Source organism: Mytilus edulis, chromosome 6 (assembly GCF_963676685.1).
Source record: "Mytilus edulis chromosome 6, xbMytEdul2.2, whole genome shotgun sequence".
Lineage (NCBI taxonomy): Eukaryota > Metazoa > Mollusca > Bivalvia > Mytilida > Mytilidae > Mytilus > Mytilus edulis.
The window spans coordinates 10571313-10591095 of record NC_092349.1 but is presented as its reverse complement, the minus strand read 5'-3'; the positions used below and the strand labels follow the sequence as shown (position 1 = coordinate 10591095).

Below are 19783 nucleotides of genomic sequence, written 5' to 3'. Positions count from 1 at the left end.
ATGTCTTCCCGAATAGAAATAAGTGAATGTAGCTGTAATTACTAAGTCCTTTTACCGTACGAATTTAAATGTTTGAAAATTGTTTACTTCAAAAATTATAATTATATTGTGATACAATTTCAAGAATTTAAAGAGAGAAAGGATGTGGTTAAATTTTACATCTACTTTCGGTTTCAACACTTTCAACCTATATATCTCCACATTGTGTCGTTACATTGATTATAACATGGCAACAAAATATTAACAGTAGCAGCTGTAGTGTATATTTATTATAAGTTATAATAGTTTTTCGAAGACAGCAGTACAAACTTTCCTGATTTCAGATTTCTGAACAAAGTTCAAGTTCAAGTTCGTTGTATTGAAAGCTGTATGAAACAAAGTATATTTCTTGTGATAATTGATTACGGTAGTTCGCTTCTCAGTTTCAAATAAATTAACTTTTTAAAACACTATTTTATATTGATAGGGGATTAATAAAGGAATCAATAGAGCAAAAAAAATATATATAGGTCCAGGGTTATAATGGAAGGAGACTTTTCCCAAAATTTTCCCAGAAAAAGGGGGTCCGGGCCCCCTGCCCACCCCCCCCCCCCTTACATCTGCCTCTGGTGATTGATATGGACTACGTGTATATAGAATTGCTGTTTGGTCTGAACCAGGCTCTACAAGATTGAGAACATTTTTTGTAATAAATTTAAAACATATCTAATTCTGTAATACTTGATAATATTTATCAGTTATTTGTGCTTTTTTCATTTGATGTTTACTCTCTGATAATGTCAGTATAAGTTGATTGGTTGTGATAAAAAAAAATTGGGTCTGTTTGCAATTGTCATGTGCGGGTACAACACGTGTGGATCTTCTTTCCCCTTTCATTCATCAAATTGCGTATGACATTTATCACAAAAACGCACCAGTATTTTGGTGAATAAAACACTTGTCATATCGTTTTAAAGTCAGAGGCTGAGTTAGAGGGTTTTTCGGGGGCCGCCCCTTTTGTAAGAAAAATTTGGTTGTTTATATAGAGAATCACTGGATCATGACTCTCCTTCTTATGCAGTCAGTGGGCCCCTGTATATGAAAACTTCTGGATCCACCACTGAAAGTTTCAGTAAAGTTAGATTAGCATTTTTGACAAATTATGTAGAAATTTGAACAGAAAATGAATGAAAAACCTAATAAATTAAAAAAAAAGCACTATTATTAAAAGCTTATCTTGCTTATTCACAAGGACGTAACATATCCTACATGCTATTCCGATCTGAGTTTTTATTTATACATAGTCTGGTGCTGTTCCAAGAAGTCTTCTGTTTTCTGTTTCTTGAGAAGTATTTGTTTTACCTGTTCAGTCACTATAAAGTGTTATAATTCATATTTAAATGCAACACATAAATAGTGACCAATAAGGTACCGCTATCACATGAGAGAAGCTAGGAAAAAGTAAAATGTATACATTTTAAATATTTTTGTGGGACCATGAAATGTGGTTTATATAATTATTCACTAGAACACACACGTGATATCACTGGTCCGTGACTGAATTAAAGTATATAATTATGCGCAAACCTTATTCTAATATAAGTATTATCATCTGATAAAGTCATGCCGATTATAAGATACACAGTTTTTCTCTGCTTTCAAGTCTTTCTGTTTGAACCCGTCGAACTGAAACAATAATATTAATTATTTGGAAAACAAAAGGTCCTGGAATGGAGTATTTTTTAATCAACAGCATTGTCCTATATAAGTTATAAATAAAGTTGAAATCTTTGCTTCGCTGTTTTACGTCATGCCCACTAACAAATTGAAAACTGTACCTATACGCCTTATTTTTAGTCAAGATGTTTAGTATTCGTATTGTTATCTGAGAAAGTCTTACTGATTAAAATACTACAATAGGTAACAATTTGACAATTTAGTAGTGTCATCCCTGTGGTTATGACCCGTGTATATAGCATATTAATCCTGAATACAACGTTTGGTGGTGCGCCTGTCAGATGCGGAACGTACAGATAGGGTAATAGGTAACAGGTGAATATACTATTGGTATCGGTAGCGGACTCGACCCGGAACTTCTTAATTATTGGCAATATTAATTACGTGGAAAACAAAAGGGCCTGGAGTGGTGTGATTTTTAATCTACACCTTTGTACTATATTAGTTATATATAAAGTTGAATTCTGTGATTCGTCGTTTTTACGTGATGACGGCTGACAAATTGGACCTCGTAATTTTAGTATTATAGATAAGCCATAGAACAAATAAGCAAACACATTCAAAGGAGATATACATGTAAGATGAATAATGAAAAAAGAAGAGCCATGGTCAGGTTCCCCAAACTTGACAGCATTTGGTGTTGAACAGGTGAAAATGTCTGCATTGACAATAAATATAGCCTTTGTTAGAGGTGAGCTAGGTCGCCTTTCCCTAAATTGCCATTTTGGTCATGTTGACTTATTTGTAGATCTTACTTTGCTGAACATTATTGCTGTTTACAGTTTATCTCTATCTATAATAATATTCAAGATAATAACCAAAAACAGCAAAATTTCCTTAAAATTACCATTTCAGGGGCAGCAACCCAACAACGGAATGTCCGATTCATCTGAAAATTTCAGGGCAGATAGATCTTGACCTGATGAACAATATTACCATGTCAGATTTGCTCTAAATATTTTGGTTTTTGAGTTATAAGCCAAAAACTGCATTTTACCCCTATGTTCTATTTTTAGCCATGGCGGCCATCTTGGATGGTTGGCCGGGTCATCGGACACATTTTTAAAACTAGATACCCCAATGATGATTATGGCCAAGTTTGGTTAAATTTGGCCCAGTAGTTTCAGAGGAGAAGATTTTTGTAAAAGTTAACGCAGGACGACGACGGACGACGACGGACGACGACGACGGACGCCGGACGCCAAGTGATGAGAAAAGCTCACTTGGCCTTTCGGCCAGGTGAGCTAAAAAAACAGTCAGCAATACTTTGTGTTAGAAAAGGTGCAATCAACCATGGGGTATTCTAAAACATACTTTCTCTTTTTTATTTTGTTTTAAAGAGAATGAGAAAATATAGCGGACGGGTGTTTTTGAGTTATTTAATCTTCATAAAATTTCACTTGCCGTTTGGAATGATTTTGAAATCTTTTATTTTTCCTGAAAAGGACAAACACGTTTTTGGTTTCAATAGAAAAAAAAATCTATTCGAGAAAAAATAACCAAAAAAAACAGTTATCAACGAACTTTTCTAAGTCGGAAATATATTACAAATTGTTAAAAAAAATTCACAATCAATAGTGTCAGTCGGTAAGGCAACAGTTGCGGATCGTGCATAACAAAAACGACACCAACATTACTATTTCAAATGAAACTGTTTGTTGAGTAGCCTCTGAACAATATTTTTGCTGGTTTTCGTATACTAACCATTCATTTAATTGCGTTAAAAGATTCCCGTTTCGCAGGGGAAGTATATTGCTCCTTCTAATTATATATATTATAGATGTATCTACACCTTCGATCCTTATAAATCCTTGTATTCAAATAATCGGCTTTGTGCGGTCCTGATGGTAAATCCAGAAAAGCGTTTGGGACACATGAAATGTTAACGTGCTGGCTACATCTTTTTTTTTTATAGAAGACACCATTTGCTACTTTATAACTGTATTGTTGCTTTGTTTTTGTATTTTGAGACGACCCCTTGTTTTTTGAAATCGTAAGTCTAAAGTGTAATCCTAGGTATGGACCTAGTTTCCGCAAATGTCTAATTATGTTTTAGTTTAAACATATTTTATTTGTTAAAGTACAAATTGGATAAGACACAAGTCAAACAGACTTATGAAGTCTTCTCCATTTAACATTTATAGCAATATAATACAAAAATATATGTATGAGCATGCATGTATAGAATGGTATATCTAGTAAATATATATATAAATATGGATCAAAAGACGAAAAATTGAAGAAAAAGAAAACAATAATAATACAGAAGAAAAAAAATAAAAAATAAAAATATATAAATAAATAAATCATTATTTAGAAAACAGAAACACAAAAAAAATAACAACAAAAAAACAAATAATAATAAAAACAAAAAAAAACAAAAAAAAACAAAAAAAAACGAAAAAAAAAAAGGACAAAAAAGGGGAGAAGAAATTTTACTTAGATGATGATGTGTGTGCGATCATGGTTTGCTACCTAGACAATTTGAAATCTTTCCGAACTTTTAATAAACTCAAAGACATTTTTGAAAATGGTTTGGTTTTGCTCTAGAGAAAGAAGACAACTACCCGAGGTAAGTAGTTCTATGTTAATTTTACAATCATTTGGAAGCCAGCGCAGACTTTCAAACATTTTATTTCGTATGTCTGAATATAATATACATCTAAAAAAGAAATGATAGGAATCTTCACGATTAACACCACAGCGGCAGGAAGGGTCAGAAATAATATTGACCCTATATAGATCATAGTTTAAGGATGATGCAAAACATCGAAGTTTGGGAGAATTATATTCAATTTTCGATTTCCAAATTCATATTGCTTCGGTACAAATATATTACTCTGAGGATAACGGTTTTTTAGTTCAGTTTTAAATTTATTAATTGATTCCACATCACGAGTTGAATCCTCCAGATTATTCCAAAGACGTATGGTTGATGGAATAAAAGAATCTAATTATGTTATATTAAGCAGTACATAACCATTCATTTATTTATAATTTTAGATGAATTTGACAGCCATATTATTTGTGACGGTTTTACTCATTTCCATATTAGTTTCTTTAATTCATAAGTCTAAAGAGATGTAGGTTAAGTTTGATTTATAATATTTTCTGACAATCTGAAATAAGATATGTAAGTCATTTCTTTTATTGATTTTTCTAAATTCCATTTTATTTATGATTCAGTTAGTCACTGCCAGTTTTTAGAATTGGTTGAGAAGATGTTGTCATGCTAACGAGTCCATATATTACTTTAATCGCTCAACGTTTTATCGTTTATATAAAATATTTTTAATATTGGCCGTGGTTTTCAGTTTGTTCGGCACGGTTAATTATTAGCAAAGTTTTTCTGTGTTCAGTCTAAAATATTTATCTAGATACAATAGTCTGATCTATAATTGAACAGAGTATGTCCTGCTCCCGATTGTGAAGTATGAAAACACGGATATAATTACTTCATGACGGAATGGTATTCAAGATAACATTTAAATCACCAAAAAAAAACTGAACTCCGAGGAATTTAAAAAAAAACAGAAAGTTCCTAAATATATAGCAAAATCCAAAGCTCAACACATCAAACAAATTGAAAACAACTGTCACATTCCTGACTTGGTACAGGCATTTTCTTATGTGGACAATTGTGAAGTAAACCTGGTTTTGTAGCTAGCTAAACCTGATTTGGACATGCATATTTTCATGTAGAAATGGTGGATTGTACCTGGTTTTATAGCCAGCTAAACATCTCATCAAACGAATGGATAACAAGTGTCAAATACCTGAATTTTTTGTGTAATATGTATTTGTTATAGAAAGAATATGGTTACATACTCCCAAAATGAATTGTGTACCATCAAATGAAGTATGGTTTGCATATCTGTACTTGTGTTTTCATTTAGATGCTTGTATAAATGAGCATATTGAGAGTTTGTTGTTTAAGTCTTTAAATTGATGAGTTCAGTTTTAACTTAATCTCCGCCAAAATAGTATGACTGTAGGTGCATGCAGTAATGAGTCTTGTGACGTAGCCAGAGCAAATAAATTGATACTTCCGTCATTCGATGACTTGATCTACATTCCAAGGCAATAACTTGACCTGCTTATAGGAGTCAGCGAGCTCCTGTAATTAAACAGTACATTTTGAATATAGCAATATGTACATCTACTCATGCCTTTTATCTGTTATGGTCACTATTTAAAAAAAAACTCATCAACAATCTATGATTTACGTTATTACCTATAGTAAACATAGAAAAAGAGGAGGATGAGTCAGTACCTTATCACACTTTATATACCATTTGTGATACGTCTTAAGCTTATTCGTGGATTTTGTTAAGAGCTGTTCATGCATGGTTAGCGATTTTGTTTTTCTACTTTCTGGTTGAATTGATGATTCCTTTTATCTTTCGTGTATTTTGTTCACATTCGTCAAAAAAAGGGTAAAATGGTTCATGCAAAATGTTCTATACAAAGCATAATCTCTTCTATACAAATAAAGTAATTCATGTACTGCACCCGTCTTGTAGTTGAAGTACCTTCTTTGATAAAGGTGGGTGTTCGCTTGTTACATTGATGCTTAAACACATAACCGTTGGAATGCAGATACAAATGACTCTTGTAAAAATATATGTAACACTCACTGTAAATCTAACAAAAAACCCTTGCAGCAACCGATGATCAATCAATCAGGAATGAATTCCACGTAGCGTTGATGAAATATGTTCGTTGTTGTTCTGCAGTTTGCATGTTGTCTGCTTGATATTGTAGGTGTTCTTGTGTGTTTGTTTGTTTCTGTCGCGTAGTGTTTTAACATTCTTTCTTGAAATGTTCTGTACCAAATCAATAATATGGCAGTTGTTATCAAATAGTCCGTTTCTGTGTGGTTTTATTTTGTTTTATTTTGGTGTTCCTTTTGTTCCTATGTATCCCTCTTATTGTTGATGTGTTTCCATCGGTTTTGATTTAAAAGCCAGATTTGTTTTCTTTTAGTCGATTTATGACTTTTGAACAGCGGTGTGGTATTGTTGCCTTTATACAGAACTGTCAACAAAACGAAAAATATATTATGCGTTGTTAAAACCAGTACATACCTCCCGTACTTTTTCTAATATGACGAAATAACATAACAAAAATGTGATGCACACTGAATAACCCGCGTAGTGGGTTATTTTAAAGTGCGAACCAAAATTTCTATGTTATTGCGAATAGACAGATAAAATATTACTGTTAACAGTTATTTCTTATAATTCAATTCTAAATTCTATTCTATATCGGAGTAAATCATGAAAAAACGTTGATGACGTCGCGGTCACATGACTAAATTATGTCTATGAGCTGATAAACAAAACGACGTCAGCCAATCAGAAGACGCGTTACATCCAAATTAAAATTATTGAAAAGTGAACAAAATTACAGAATTAAAAACAACGTCTTTTGTTAGTTATTCGTTGTTATGGAAATTACATTTCATTTCATGTTGATTTCAAATGTAAATGTTTCCACTTGTATTCACATACGGATGTGTTTAAGTTGTTGATAACATACATGTTGAGTGCTGTGAAGTCATTGTCAAAACAAATTCCATATGAACAGTTGACAATACACTTATCATAGATACCAGGATTGAAAATTTGTATAAGTGCCAGACGTCCGTTTCGTCTACAAAAGTGACACTCGAAAATAAAATCATCTCTTCTCAGCATTTCTTCCGGTTTCATTTTCGCTCTGATGACAGTCGGTATGTTGTTGTTTTCTTGTGGAAGTATTGCCACCATCCTAGGTGTAAAACTGTCTGTCATTTGTTAAGCCTTGAACAATTGATGCGATACCCTTACTTTAATTAAAGAATCAAGTTTAAGGCAAAGCATAACAAACAAGCAATTTATGTGGAATTAACGGCCACAGTTCACTTTGAATGACGAGGTCTGACATGATAACAGAATGCCGACATGATTGATTTAACTGACAAATCTGTGCACCATTGGTAGCAATGGATGCTCAAGTTCCTCCAGGTTAAATCCTAAAGAGAACGAGGGCCATGATCCCCAAATACGTCGGGTCTTATTCGCATCACCCCCTGGTTTCAGGGGAGTAAAGATTAACAATTTCTAGATTAAACAAACAGTTAAGCTCGAACTGGTACCAATTCAGAACCGGCCACTCAGGGTAGACATGAGATGGTCTCAACAGAACTTCCTGCGGTAACGCAGGAAAGTAAAAAACTAATATGATCCGACGTACAATACAGGAACGGATCATGACCCCTTAATCTTGCCAGACCCCGCCAAACAACCTTTTACTGTGACAAAATATTTTATTACCATATAATGAACAATTATACTAGTATTGGAGATATAAACTCTGAAAGTTCATAACAAAAATTTAAAGTTCTATATGTGTTCCAGGTGGATAAACTAAAATCATACTGATTGTTCCAATCGCATTGCTGGTGGCTGATTGTCCTGGTAAAACTGTATAACACTCACTCGAATATTTAGAATACGATAGTTCTCAAAAGTTTGTTCAGCAAGCAATTTCATCGGCTTAGTCTAGTCATCTTTAATTTGTCCAACAACGTATTTAGTATCAGGCTTCTCTCTGAACAGCCTGAAAAATGAATAAAAACAGCAGCAGACACAAGTAATTGTTGATAGAGTGTGAGGGGAGGTGGGTGGGTTTTGAAACTTTCACTTATCCAGAGCGGCTAGTTCAACTGTGAGGCTGAAGTCACGTGATGTTTATAAGCCGGAAGCGAGATGCGGATCCGAATGATAAAATATGTCAATTAAGGAAAATAAATATATTAATCAAATCTCTTTCATTAAATTGGTTTATCTTATAAGTGATAAACCTTATTAATTAAAGAATCAAGTTTAAGGCAAAGCATAACAAACAAGCAATTTATGTGGAATTAACGGCCACAGTTCACTTTGAATGACGAGGTCTGACATGATAACAGAATGCCGACATGATTGATTTAACTGACAAATCTGTGCACCATTGGTAGCAATGGATGCTCAAGTTCCTCCAGGTTAAATCCTAAAGAGAACGAGGGCCATGATCCCCAAATACGTCGGGTCTTATTCGCATCACCCCCTGGTTTCAGGGGAGTAAAGATTAACAATTTCTAGATTAAACAAACAGTTAAGCTCGAACTGGTACCAATTCAGAACCGGCCACTCAGGGTAGACATGAGATGGTCTCAACAGAACTTCCTGCGGTAACGCAGGAAAGTAAAAAACTAATATGATCCGACGTACAATACAGGAACGGATCATGACCCCTTAATCTTGCCACGTGAGTGAGTCTATACACACTCATTAAATACCCCCCCCCTCTTTTTTTTTTTTTAACCCCTTGAAAACCATAAGAAATTCTATTTTAAATTATACTGCCGGGAAACGCCGAATTTTTTGAGATGATAGGAAAGTTTCAATACCCCCTTGTATGTTATTCAAGTATATATCATAACCAATATCTGATAAGTGAGTTCCGTCATATCTATACAAGTTCATCTCTCGAGCTCGGATATTAGGATGCTGAATAACACAGTGCCCATCATTCAAGGCATAATTGTTAATAGCCGAGTTTACTCGTTTTCGAGATCTTTCGATAGCTTTTCCATCTGTAGCACCGTGCCAATACCTTCGCATTAACATTTCACTCCATACGATGCGAGTGTTAGGTAGAAGTAAATGCAGACGCAGAATATCCCTTTCAATATTTTGGATGAGTTCCAAAGATTTAACTTTGACCAGATCATTGGAACCAAGCTGAATGATTATCATGGCGGGAGGAGAAAATTTGTCAACTGCATGGGATACCTTGGCATTAAAATCATTCCACAACATACCCCTTTTTCCAAACCAGCGTATGTACACCCCTCTGCTTTGAAGACCAATGTTTGGGCCCCCGTATCTCGTTTTTGCATTTGTCTGTGCCCAATATACAATTGAAGATCCGACGAACCAAATAGCTTTTGAACCTAAAAGGAGGTAATATGTATTATAATATTAAAAACACTTCGTTTGAGCTGTAATGAAAGTTAAATTTAAGACTCAGATACGAATATAGCGTAAATATGCAACGGAGGACCATCGACCGCACTGCTTGATAATATCGTTTTTAACACCATTTTTTGCCATATCAGTAGCTCGTCCTATCCGAAAAGAATGAGAACGAATGTGGAACGGTAGTTCACAGAAACCCAAACATTTTTGAAGCAGGGAACAAAATTGATATTTTGTTAAGGCCAAACCATTAAAATGTGTATATAATTTATTTGATCCATTTACGCCGGAGTAGCGAACCTGCAAGTAAGATTGTAATAGCGTGATTGGACAGATGTTCGAATCTGCATGGCTTTGAATGATCAGGGTTATGGAAGTATGCTTTTGATCGGTTTTTGAGCTGCATATTTTTACATGTAATTCGGTTTGACCCTTACTCTTATCAAAAGTGATATCTTCACATTTCAATGCATGTCCGCTTTCGTCAGTACGACTGTTTATAGCCAACTCACTTACCCGTAGCATGGCGAAATACGCAAGAGAAAAAGCAGAAGAAAACAATATAGTTTCATATTGAGAATTGCAGACGCTCCGTAGACTGTGAATTAAACGTTTTAACAAGTCGAACGATATCGGCATTCGAACATCTGGTTTTTGCGGATTTTTTCTACGCAATCCTTCAATCATTTTGCAGATGATGAATGATTTCGTGATCTGTTACATTGTTAATCTTGTGTGTGTGGGCCAATCCGGATATGTAGGTAGAAACAGTAGACGCAGAGAAACCTTTGTACGACAGGTATGCTATGAATTGAGCTATTTCGTCGATAGGTACCGGCCAAATATCGCGATTGTTATAAATAATGCGAAACTTTTTTAAACATTCTACTGCTGTTTTATAAGTTTTCCAGGAGTTCGGAGCCATTGAACATTTAAGTAATAGGTCTGCCTCGTCTTTTAAACATTCCAGAGATGGGCCGGAATCGAGTATGGGTTTGCATCTGCTGTGGGGCATAGTTTCCGGAACTTCTGAAAATCACAACGAGAGAGGGAGTCAGCAAGAGAATTCAAATGACCTGGGATATGTTCGGCTTTAATCAATATGTTGCATTCCAAGCAGGCCAATACAAGTTTTCTGATTAGGGACATAACACTTGTCGACTTTGAAGACTTTTTATTGATTATAGAAACTACGCTCTGGTTATCTATGTGAAATAAAATTTTCTTGTTTTTTAACATGCCTCCCCAAATGTCCAAAGCAACGACTACAGGGAACAGTTCTAGAAAGGTAATATCGGTTAAAATTCCAGAATTTATCCAATTGTGGGGCCAACTCGCCTGGGCCCATTTCCCTTCAAAATAAATACCAAAGCCTTTTCCGACCCCACCTGCACTGTCAGTGAACAATTCGAGTTCTGAGTTTGATGACCAGAATTTATCCAGAATTACGGTAGTACCGTTGTAGTTTGATAGAAATAGTAACCAAATATTAAGGTCTTCTTTCATAGCCTTAGTTATTCTGGTTCTGTGATGGGGCCTACGCAAATTGCAAGTGGCGTCAATCAAACGACGACAAAAGGCGCGACCCGGGACAATTACTTGACATGCAAAATTTAGTATACCAATCAAAGATTGTAAATCCCGAAGGGTGATTTTGGATCTACCTAAACAATAAGAAATTCTGGCTTTTAACTCAATAAGTTTGTCTTCGGGGAGACGCATTATCATGTTGATAGTGTCAAATTCTATACCAAGGAATATCAACACTTCCGTTGGCTCGACCGTTTTTTCCTCTGCTAACGGAACCCCCCAAAGTTTACAAGAATCCTGAAAACACTTTAGAGTGTCGTGGCATTGAGAAGTTTGTGCCTCGCCTCCAAACAGAAAATCGTCCAAATAATGTAAAATATTGTCGTTTTTTGACTGTTGCTGTACAACCCAATGCAAGGCGGTGGAAAAGGATTCAAATAGCGCCGAGCTAATACTGGCCCCCATTGGGAGGCATTTATCAAAGAAATATTGATTCTCAAATTTGAACCCTATCAGATCAAAATCACCCGGAGAGAGTCTTAGCAAACGAAAAGCCGATTTTACGTCGCACTTGGCCAAGAGCGTGTTCTTTTTCAAACTGTGAATCATATTGACAGCGTCGTCTATACTTGAGTATTTTACAGAACAGTACTGCTTGTCAATAAAGTCATTAACGGAGTGATTTATAGGAAAGGACAAATTATGAATTAACCTGAATTCTGAACTAGATTTTTTAGGGATAACCGAGATCGGAGAAACACGAAAGGTGGGGAACGGAGGTTCTGAAAAAGGACCAGCTACCCTACCCAGGTTAATTTCTTTAAGGATTTTGTCCCTGGCTATGGTGGCTTTCTCCCCATTCATTTCTTTAGAATCTATATCCATAGGAAGTCTCGGACCGGAGTATTTTAGTTTAAACCCCGCTTCGAGACTAGGCCTTGTATCAGGTCTCGCGCAACCTCTTGATGTGGGTAATTTTTGAGAGCTTTCTTTACTTCATCGACGTTTATTGGCGAATTACCCAGAGAATACAAATGCTTGTAACCTGCAAATTAAAAACAAAAACAAACACAAATTAATTAGCATGATAAAATATAGTAAATACATTTTTCTAGTACAAAGAGAGATAACTCGACCATTTCTAGCAAACAAGTTCAAATGTACTGAAAGATATCTCTCACGTGTGCTAAATCTGTATTCTATTTATACTCGGTTACAGCCTCTGTTTCATATATGCATGCGTCATTATGTAGTTATAATTAAACTGGATCGGGAACTGAACATGTCTGTTCAATAAGCCACACATAACAATATCTAAATATAATTTCTAGGAAAAATGATGTTTACAAAAACAAGGTAAACAAAAACAAAGCGGAATTAATTTCTGCATTCTAAATAGGGATGACTACCATTACATTTAGAGCATTTGTGAGCAAATTTGCAATTCTTGCCAAATGTACAAGTACCCTTGTTATTGAATAATCTGCATGTAAACACGCGTCGTTGTCCTACATTTTGACTCGACGCCCCACTTGTCGATGAATTCCCACTATGCGATTGATGGTTATTGCCATTTGAAATTCCTGTGTTAAAAGAAGGACTAACGTTCGGAGTAGATACACATAGTAACCAGAGCTCCATATCGACAACTCCCCATGAAGAAAAGGGGGGAAAAACTTTACGTAACCTAAATTGCTCATCATAATGAACCCAGCCTCCAGAGTAACCCCTTGAGGCTGCCATTCTGACTGTTTGCATGTATTTGAAAAATTCCAGACCTTTGTTGGGCCATTTTTCAAGCATGACACTTCCATAAATCATGAATGCGGAAGTCCAGACATAAATACTTTTTATGGGGCTTTTCTTTTGGTTAACTAGGGATAAAACACCCCCTTTAACTACCAGTTCACCCTCTAAGTTTTGTTCGTTTACAAGGTCCCGGGTGGATTTTAGAAGAACGTTCAGGTCAATAAATTCACCGTTCCATATTTTTTCTTTAATTTTGACCGGAATATGGGATGAAATGGGATCGAACACACTTGAAATGTATGAAGGGGATTGGTCCACTTGTAAACGAGTATCTAAAGACCCAGCAGCCGACCCGTGAGAAACATTTGAGACAGTTAACATACCAAGGTTGTTGTTTGCTGGACTCATCACTCCGCTGGGGCCAGGTTGTGGAGTCAGTGGTAACAAATCTCCCCTTGGTCTGTCCAGTGCGTCTCCCTCGTTGCCATTTGGACTTTCTGTATCCATCTCATCTTGAATCCTGAAAGGCACGAATGGGGGTTCCTGATGTGCGTCTGATACAATGTTAATAGCTGCACACCTAGCAATTGCCAAATTAGGATCTGTCGCTGCTCTAGACACTTGAACGGTTCTTGTCGTGTTCTGTGATTTTGAAAGTGCTCCTCGTGTTGACGGCACTTTGCCTTTTCTAGATTTCTTTGCTGGACCTGCAGGCTGCTGTGAAACCTTTTTGGGAACATTACGAGGCCTTTTCGGTGGTTTCATATCTGATTAGAAATCTATAAGTTGCGGATGTCGAAGATTTTTTGACGATTGTCTTTTGAAACTTTTGAAACTTTCACTTATCCAGAGCGGCTAGTTCAACTGTGAGGCTGAAGTCACGTGATGTTTATAAGCCGGAAGCGAGATGCGGATCCGAATGATAAAATATGTCAATTAAGGAAAATAAATATATTAATCAAATCTCTTTCATTAAATTGGTTTATCTTATAAGTGATAAACCTTAGTATACTAATGTTCCACTTGAACTGACACATATGAGCTTGTTCCAACATGAAGCTGGTAATAGTATTAATGTATCATATAAAATATATGAGTAAAATCTGATTCAATTGTTTTTCGAATTTTCCTATTGATGTATTATGGATTGATAATGCGACTCTTCAAAGTAAATTATGTCATTTTCAGTGGCTATAATACCATAACATTTAAATTCGATTTCAATTTTGTTCAACTTTGTCATCTTTGTGGTGTTTATAAATTCTTAAGTGATCTAGGTAAGTAGTGTAACAACAGTTGCGTCTGCACTACGATCATGATGTATAAGGGTTAAAAGGTGTAACCTATCACATGAGTCTATCGCAATCATAAACCTCATAAGCAGTTGTCATATGCCATACCTAAATGATTGTCAATATTTCAAGAATATGGCGTTTACGATAGATTTTTGATAGTTTTTGGTTTAATTCATTTTTAAATGTTTGCTGATATTTTATAAAGATGTCTGATTATGGTTGAATTGTTTCTTCACCTTTTGCAGCATTTTGTTAAATTGCTTGCCAATTTGTATAGAAAAAGTTTTAAAAAAACCCAGGATAATTCAAAACGACAAGATTTTTTTATCATATAACAAAATCAAAAGCTCAAACACATCAAATGAATTGAAAACAACTGTCATATTCCTGACTAGGTATAGGCAGGTCCTTATGTAAAAAATGGTGGATTAAACCTGGTTTAATAGCTATCTGAACCTCAAACTTATATGACAGCCATATAGATGTACGAGCAAAACAAAAATATTTTATTCTCAATTTTATAATAGGTAAAAATGTCTTTCTTAATAACCTTCTATCTAGGAGCAAAATCTCTGTAAAAGAGAGGCGAAAAATACAAAGAAACATTTAAACACATAAGTCGCAATAAACTTACAACGCAATGGCTAAAAATAGAAAACAGACAAACAGTAGTACACAAACCAGACTTAGCAACATGAACCCCACATACAATGTAGATATCTACGGGAAACAATTCTGATAACATTAAAATATATCTAATCAAGTGGCAAAAATCATCACGTGTCCTTTTATGTGAGTTTTAATCAATACTATGCATATTCTTGCATTTTAAGTACAGCTCTTTATAAGAACCAGGCAGAGTGCCATATACATGTGATATATGGGGGGTTCCAGATTTTATCTATAATTGGCCTAGAAGAAGCAATAAATAAATACTGCTCAAAAAATAATTTTGAGTGGGAAAATATGAGTGGTTGCCATGGTAACGGACACACTATTTTTTGGTAGTTAAGCATGGTAAAATCTTTCAAAAATCAGCTAAATCACCACAATTCAGAACCTGATTATGAATAAAATCATACATTTTGCATTAATGTTCTTATGTAACATTGATACAATGTGGTTTAAGCTTCAATTTAGTGAAGATTGCATGTCAACCTAATTTGTATATTTTTTGAAAAATTTAGCGAAAAAATGCATATTTTCAACTTTTCTGAAATTGGGATTTTTGCGAAATTATCAAATTTTTTCTGGTGTTTTTCAGAAAAGTGCAAATGTGTATAGAATAGTTAGCACTGTAGTTATGAAGCTTGGATACTACTTTCCCAAATTTAATAGAAAAATACGTGGGATTTTTTTTAGTTTTATCACCATAGCAACCGATTTTTTTCCTTGGAAACGGAGTTTTTATTTGCAGAATATTGCAGTTTAAGAGCTTAAATGTCCTAAAAATCACTACAAGCAATATTTAATATGGTTATATTTCTTCGTTTACATTTTATAAATCATTTGCATTTGTACACGTCTACAGACTTGCAATCGTTATTTACAACAAATAGTTTTGTAAAGTCATTGTTAAAACACATTCCAGATGGATAGTGAATACCATTGTCCTGGTTAAGCATTTGTTCACAGTTTTCCCCGTCTAGTGATATTCTCTGTATGTTGTTGGTGTGATAATTTCCGAAGTAAATGTCGCCCTGACGATCAAATGTTACTTCTGCTCTACCTGAAACATGCATACTGAATACTAGTGTTCCATCTAATTTTACACAAGATAATTTGTTATCAAATCTGACAATAAACTGCTCGTGAATATCATCGTATAACAGAAAATAAATATCTGTTTCTCCATGGTTGATTGACTGCAGAATTGTCCCATTTGTATCTAATGTTTTGATAGTACCATTATTACCACTGACGTAAATGTTGTCACGTCCAGCACTTACAGCAATACATTCAAATTTAACGTCAACTTTGACCTCCTTTTTCATCTGTTTTGTGTTTATAAATTGTATATATTTATTATTAGGAAGGGTTACCACCGCTCTGTCTGAACCAGCGATGACAGCAACACCTCTGGGATCAGATGTGAATGTTATTTCTCCCTCGTATTCTTTGCACTCTCTGTAGACATATAGTTTCTGATTTGATCCGATATAATTAGTCAAGAGCAGTTTATTATCATCTGTGATTGCCACATCTACAAGGTTACATATCGCATTGCATCTTAGATCATCAGTGTCCTTTTCAAACCCAAGGATACGATGGGTTGGTTCTGTCATGATCTGGGCCTGCTGAAATTTCAATGTTTTGTATAGAATTTGACATGGTTTAACATTTTCTAACAATGATCCAAAAAATTCCATTTTAAAATTTTTGTATTCATCTAAAGATATATCGACTTCTTGTGAACTGGAAATCATCTGCTGAACTTGGTCTTCGGCGGTTTGTACATCGGATACTTGTTTACGCAATGCTATACATAACTGTTTATTCGAACCACACTCTTTCAAGACTTCTATTTCATTTTCCTTTGATTTTAAGATCTCCATCATCTGTGATATTTCTTCCTTTTGTTTGTTGATTCCAGTTTAATGTTTTAGTTGAAAGGACGAAAGTGTGGAGTGAAGATCAAGTTCAAGTTTATCTATTTGTTTCAATAATTGGACTTTTAATTCACTTATCCGATTGGTTATTGCTAATTTAGATTTTGCAAGTAATTCTAAATTCGACTGCCTGTTATCGTTGAATTTATTCAATGTTGCAAGAAGGTGTTTAATTTCCTGTATAACATCGGTATAAAGAGCAGACGTTTTCACATTTTTAGAGGCAACCTCTAATGGTAGAATATTTTGACATGTCCTGTGGTCATTGGGAATGCATGCTCTACAGCAAATGATCTAATGGTCTGTGCAATAATAATCCAGAAGTAATTCCGTATGGATGTTGCAGCTTTTCGTCACAGAGATTGGAATCTTGTAACCAACAGACGACAAGTCGATTACGTTATGTGATTTGAATGCTTTGAACCGGTCATGTGATTCAGTGCAGCTTGAACATAGCCTTTCGTCACAATCGGAACAAAACTTGGTGGCTTGTAACGTTTTATTTTCTGCAAAACATGGCCCACATACACTAGCTGTAGCCATTTCAATATTCTGAAAAAAAAGTATACCACCATGTAAATTGTTAAAAAAAAAGTATATGACAGGTATATAACTCTTGTGGGCACTATGTTTTATTAAAGGAAAACGATGTCAGCTATAACTAAGTGGTCGACACAGGATGCAACCAGAGGCTCCGCAGGCGCAGCTTTATACGACCGCAGAGGTCGAACCCTTAACAGTTGGGGCAAGTATGGACAGAAGCTTGATACAGCTCTGAATTTTGATTGTGATTAAATAGTTGACACCGCAAAGGTTTCTGACACAGAATGAATGTGGTCTAATGAACTTCAGAAATATTTTTTGCATTTGAGTGATACACTATGCTGTTGAATAGTAATCTCCTAAAAAAAACTATTTTTAATTTCTGAAATCTGAAATGAGAAAATTGTTACCCCCTCCCCCCAAATATTTTCACCTCACCCTTTCCCTTATTCCAAAAATAATCTCAATTCCAATTTCTAATAGAGTTGGCAACAATAACTACTCATTTAAATACATCATAGAATATTAAAATATAAAATGAAATAGTCATGGTTAAAATAATATAAATTAATAGTACTTCTAGAAATAAATTTACATCTACATATTTCAAGACAATCATCATTTTTTTATACATAATGTTCAAGCAGTGTAAGGGAGGTTATCAAGTAATCAAACATTTATATAACAGTATTCTTTTAATTTTAATTCGATTACCTCCCTTACACTGCTTTTAAATTGTCTAAATTGTCCTTTCCTAAGCCCAAATGAAAATTACCATTGCGTATTTGACACAACTTTTAGGAATTCTTGGTCCTCAATGCTCTTCATCTTAATACTTATTTAGCTTTCTAACTGCTTTGACCTGAGCGACATTAATGAGTCTTATATAGACGAAACGCGCGTCTGGCGTATAAAATTATAAGCCTGGTACCTTTGAAATCTGTTCACACCACTGGTTCGATGCCACTGCTGATGTACGTTTCATTAATTTTGGGGCCTCAATGCCCTTCATCTTATTCTTGATCGGCTTTCTAACCTTTTTTTATCTGAGCGTCACTGATGATATAAAGGATGTGGTATGATTGGCAATGAGACAACTATCCCAAAATGACACAGAAATTAACAACTATAGGTCAACGTACGGTCTTCAACAATGAGCAAGGCCCATACCGCATAATCAGCAATAACACGCCCGGAAAAAACAAATGTAATACAATTCAAATGAGAAAATTAACGGCCTAATATATGAGTCTTATTTAGACGAAACGCACGTCAGCCGTATGAAAATACAAGACTGGTACCCCTGATAACTGTTGGTACAGAATGTTTATAAAGAAAATGATAGGTGAAATCTAGTTTTGAAACTAACTATAAATCCGACTTGTATGATAGTTGTTAATAGAGATAGCTCAACAGAATCTAATATAACCAAGAAGGCTACAAAATAACAACTTAAACAATTTAAACGACATTTAAAACAAAACAAAACAGGGGTAGTGCGAAATTCCAAAGGAAGAGTTGATCAATTCAGATGGCTGCACTAGAGGTGAAAAGTAAATTCACGAAAATAATGAACTCCGAGGAAAATTCAAAACGAAAAGTCCCTAATCAAATGGCAAAATCAAAAAAAGCTCAAACAAATCAAACGAGTGAAAGACAACTGTCCTATTCCTCAATTTGTACAGGCAGTTTCTTATGTAGAAAAAAGGGAATTCATCCCGATTTTAAAAACTTCCTAAACCTTAATATGTGTATGAAAGTCTCATCAAATTCCATTATATTGACAACGATGTGTGAACAAAACAACCACAAACGGTAGACATGTCACAAATAGGGGGATTGCAGCAACACGAACCCAAACAAAACGGAAGAATAAGCAGATCTTGCTCCATATGTGGCACCCGTCATGTTGCTCATATTATTACAAACCCGGTAAATAGTATAATTCTGTAGGTCACGGATTTGTAGTAACACTATAAGGTACATATTCAATATCATCTGTGAAACGACTATACCACAAATGTCAACAAACTCCGTATCCGTAAAATTTACGAAGTGATAATTTCAACTTCAGCATTTGGAACGAAACATGAAAAAGTACCAATTGTGAAGCTCCAATCATCTCTTTTATCGTAAAGTTTTGTTTTCAATCGACCCTCATTGTTAATTTCAAGACAAAAGTCAAAATATGAGGCAGACTTGACTGCAAAACGGAAAGTCCTAAATCAAATGGCAAAATCAAAAGCTCGAACACATAAACAAAGGTTGCTATCAATATCGTCTAATTTTTTTCTTTTTTTAAAAATTGGTTTTAAACAAGGCAAACCAATCCCTG

General features: G+C 34.9%; 2 protein-coding genes across 2 annotated transcripts; both read right to left on the bottom strand.

Moving 5' to 3' along the window:
* Positions 1-7593: 7593 nt before the first annotated feature.
* LOC139527090 (uncharacterized) lies at positions 7594-14005 on the bottom strand. Its single transcript, XM_071322360.1, has 2 exons — positions 13385-14005; positions 7594-9697 (listed from the first exon to the last, which is right to left on the bottom strand). The coding sequence occupies exons 1-2, from the start codon at positions 13764-13766 to the stop codon at positions 9099-9101; spliced, it is 981 nt and encodes a 326-aa protein (XP_071178461.1). The 5' UTR covers positions 13767-14005; the 3' UTR covers positions 7594-9098.
* A 646-nt stretch (positions 14006-14651) lies between these two features.
* Positions 14652-17487, bottom strand: LOC139527089 (uncharacterized). Its single transcript, XM_071322359.1, has 2 exons — positions 15753-17487; positions 14652-15134 (listed from the first exon to the last, which is right to left on the bottom strand). Exon 1 carries the CDS (start codon positions 16852-16854, stop codon positions 15802-15804), a length of 1053 nt encoding a protein of 350 aa, XP_071178460.1. The 5' UTR covers positions 16855-17487; the 3' UTR covers positions 14652-15134; positions 15753-15801.
* Positions 17488-19783: the final 2296 nt, after the last annotated feature.

What these genes read in the sequence shown, in the direction of transcription:
- LOC139527090 (XM_071322360.1), bottom strand. Translation starts at nt 13,766, where the DNA reads ATGAAACCACCGAAAAGGCCTCGTAATGTTCCCAAAAAGGTTTCACAG. An exon ending in TCCAGCAAACAACAACCTTG is followed by an intron (nt 9,698 to 13,384) that starts GTATGTTAACTG and finishes ACCTCCTTTTAG; the next exon opens with GTTCAAAAGCTATTTGGTTC.
- LOC139527089 (XM_071322359.1), bottom strand. Translation starts at nt 16,854, where the DNA reads ATGATGGAGATCTTAAAATCAAAGGAAAATGAAATAGAAGTCTTGAAA.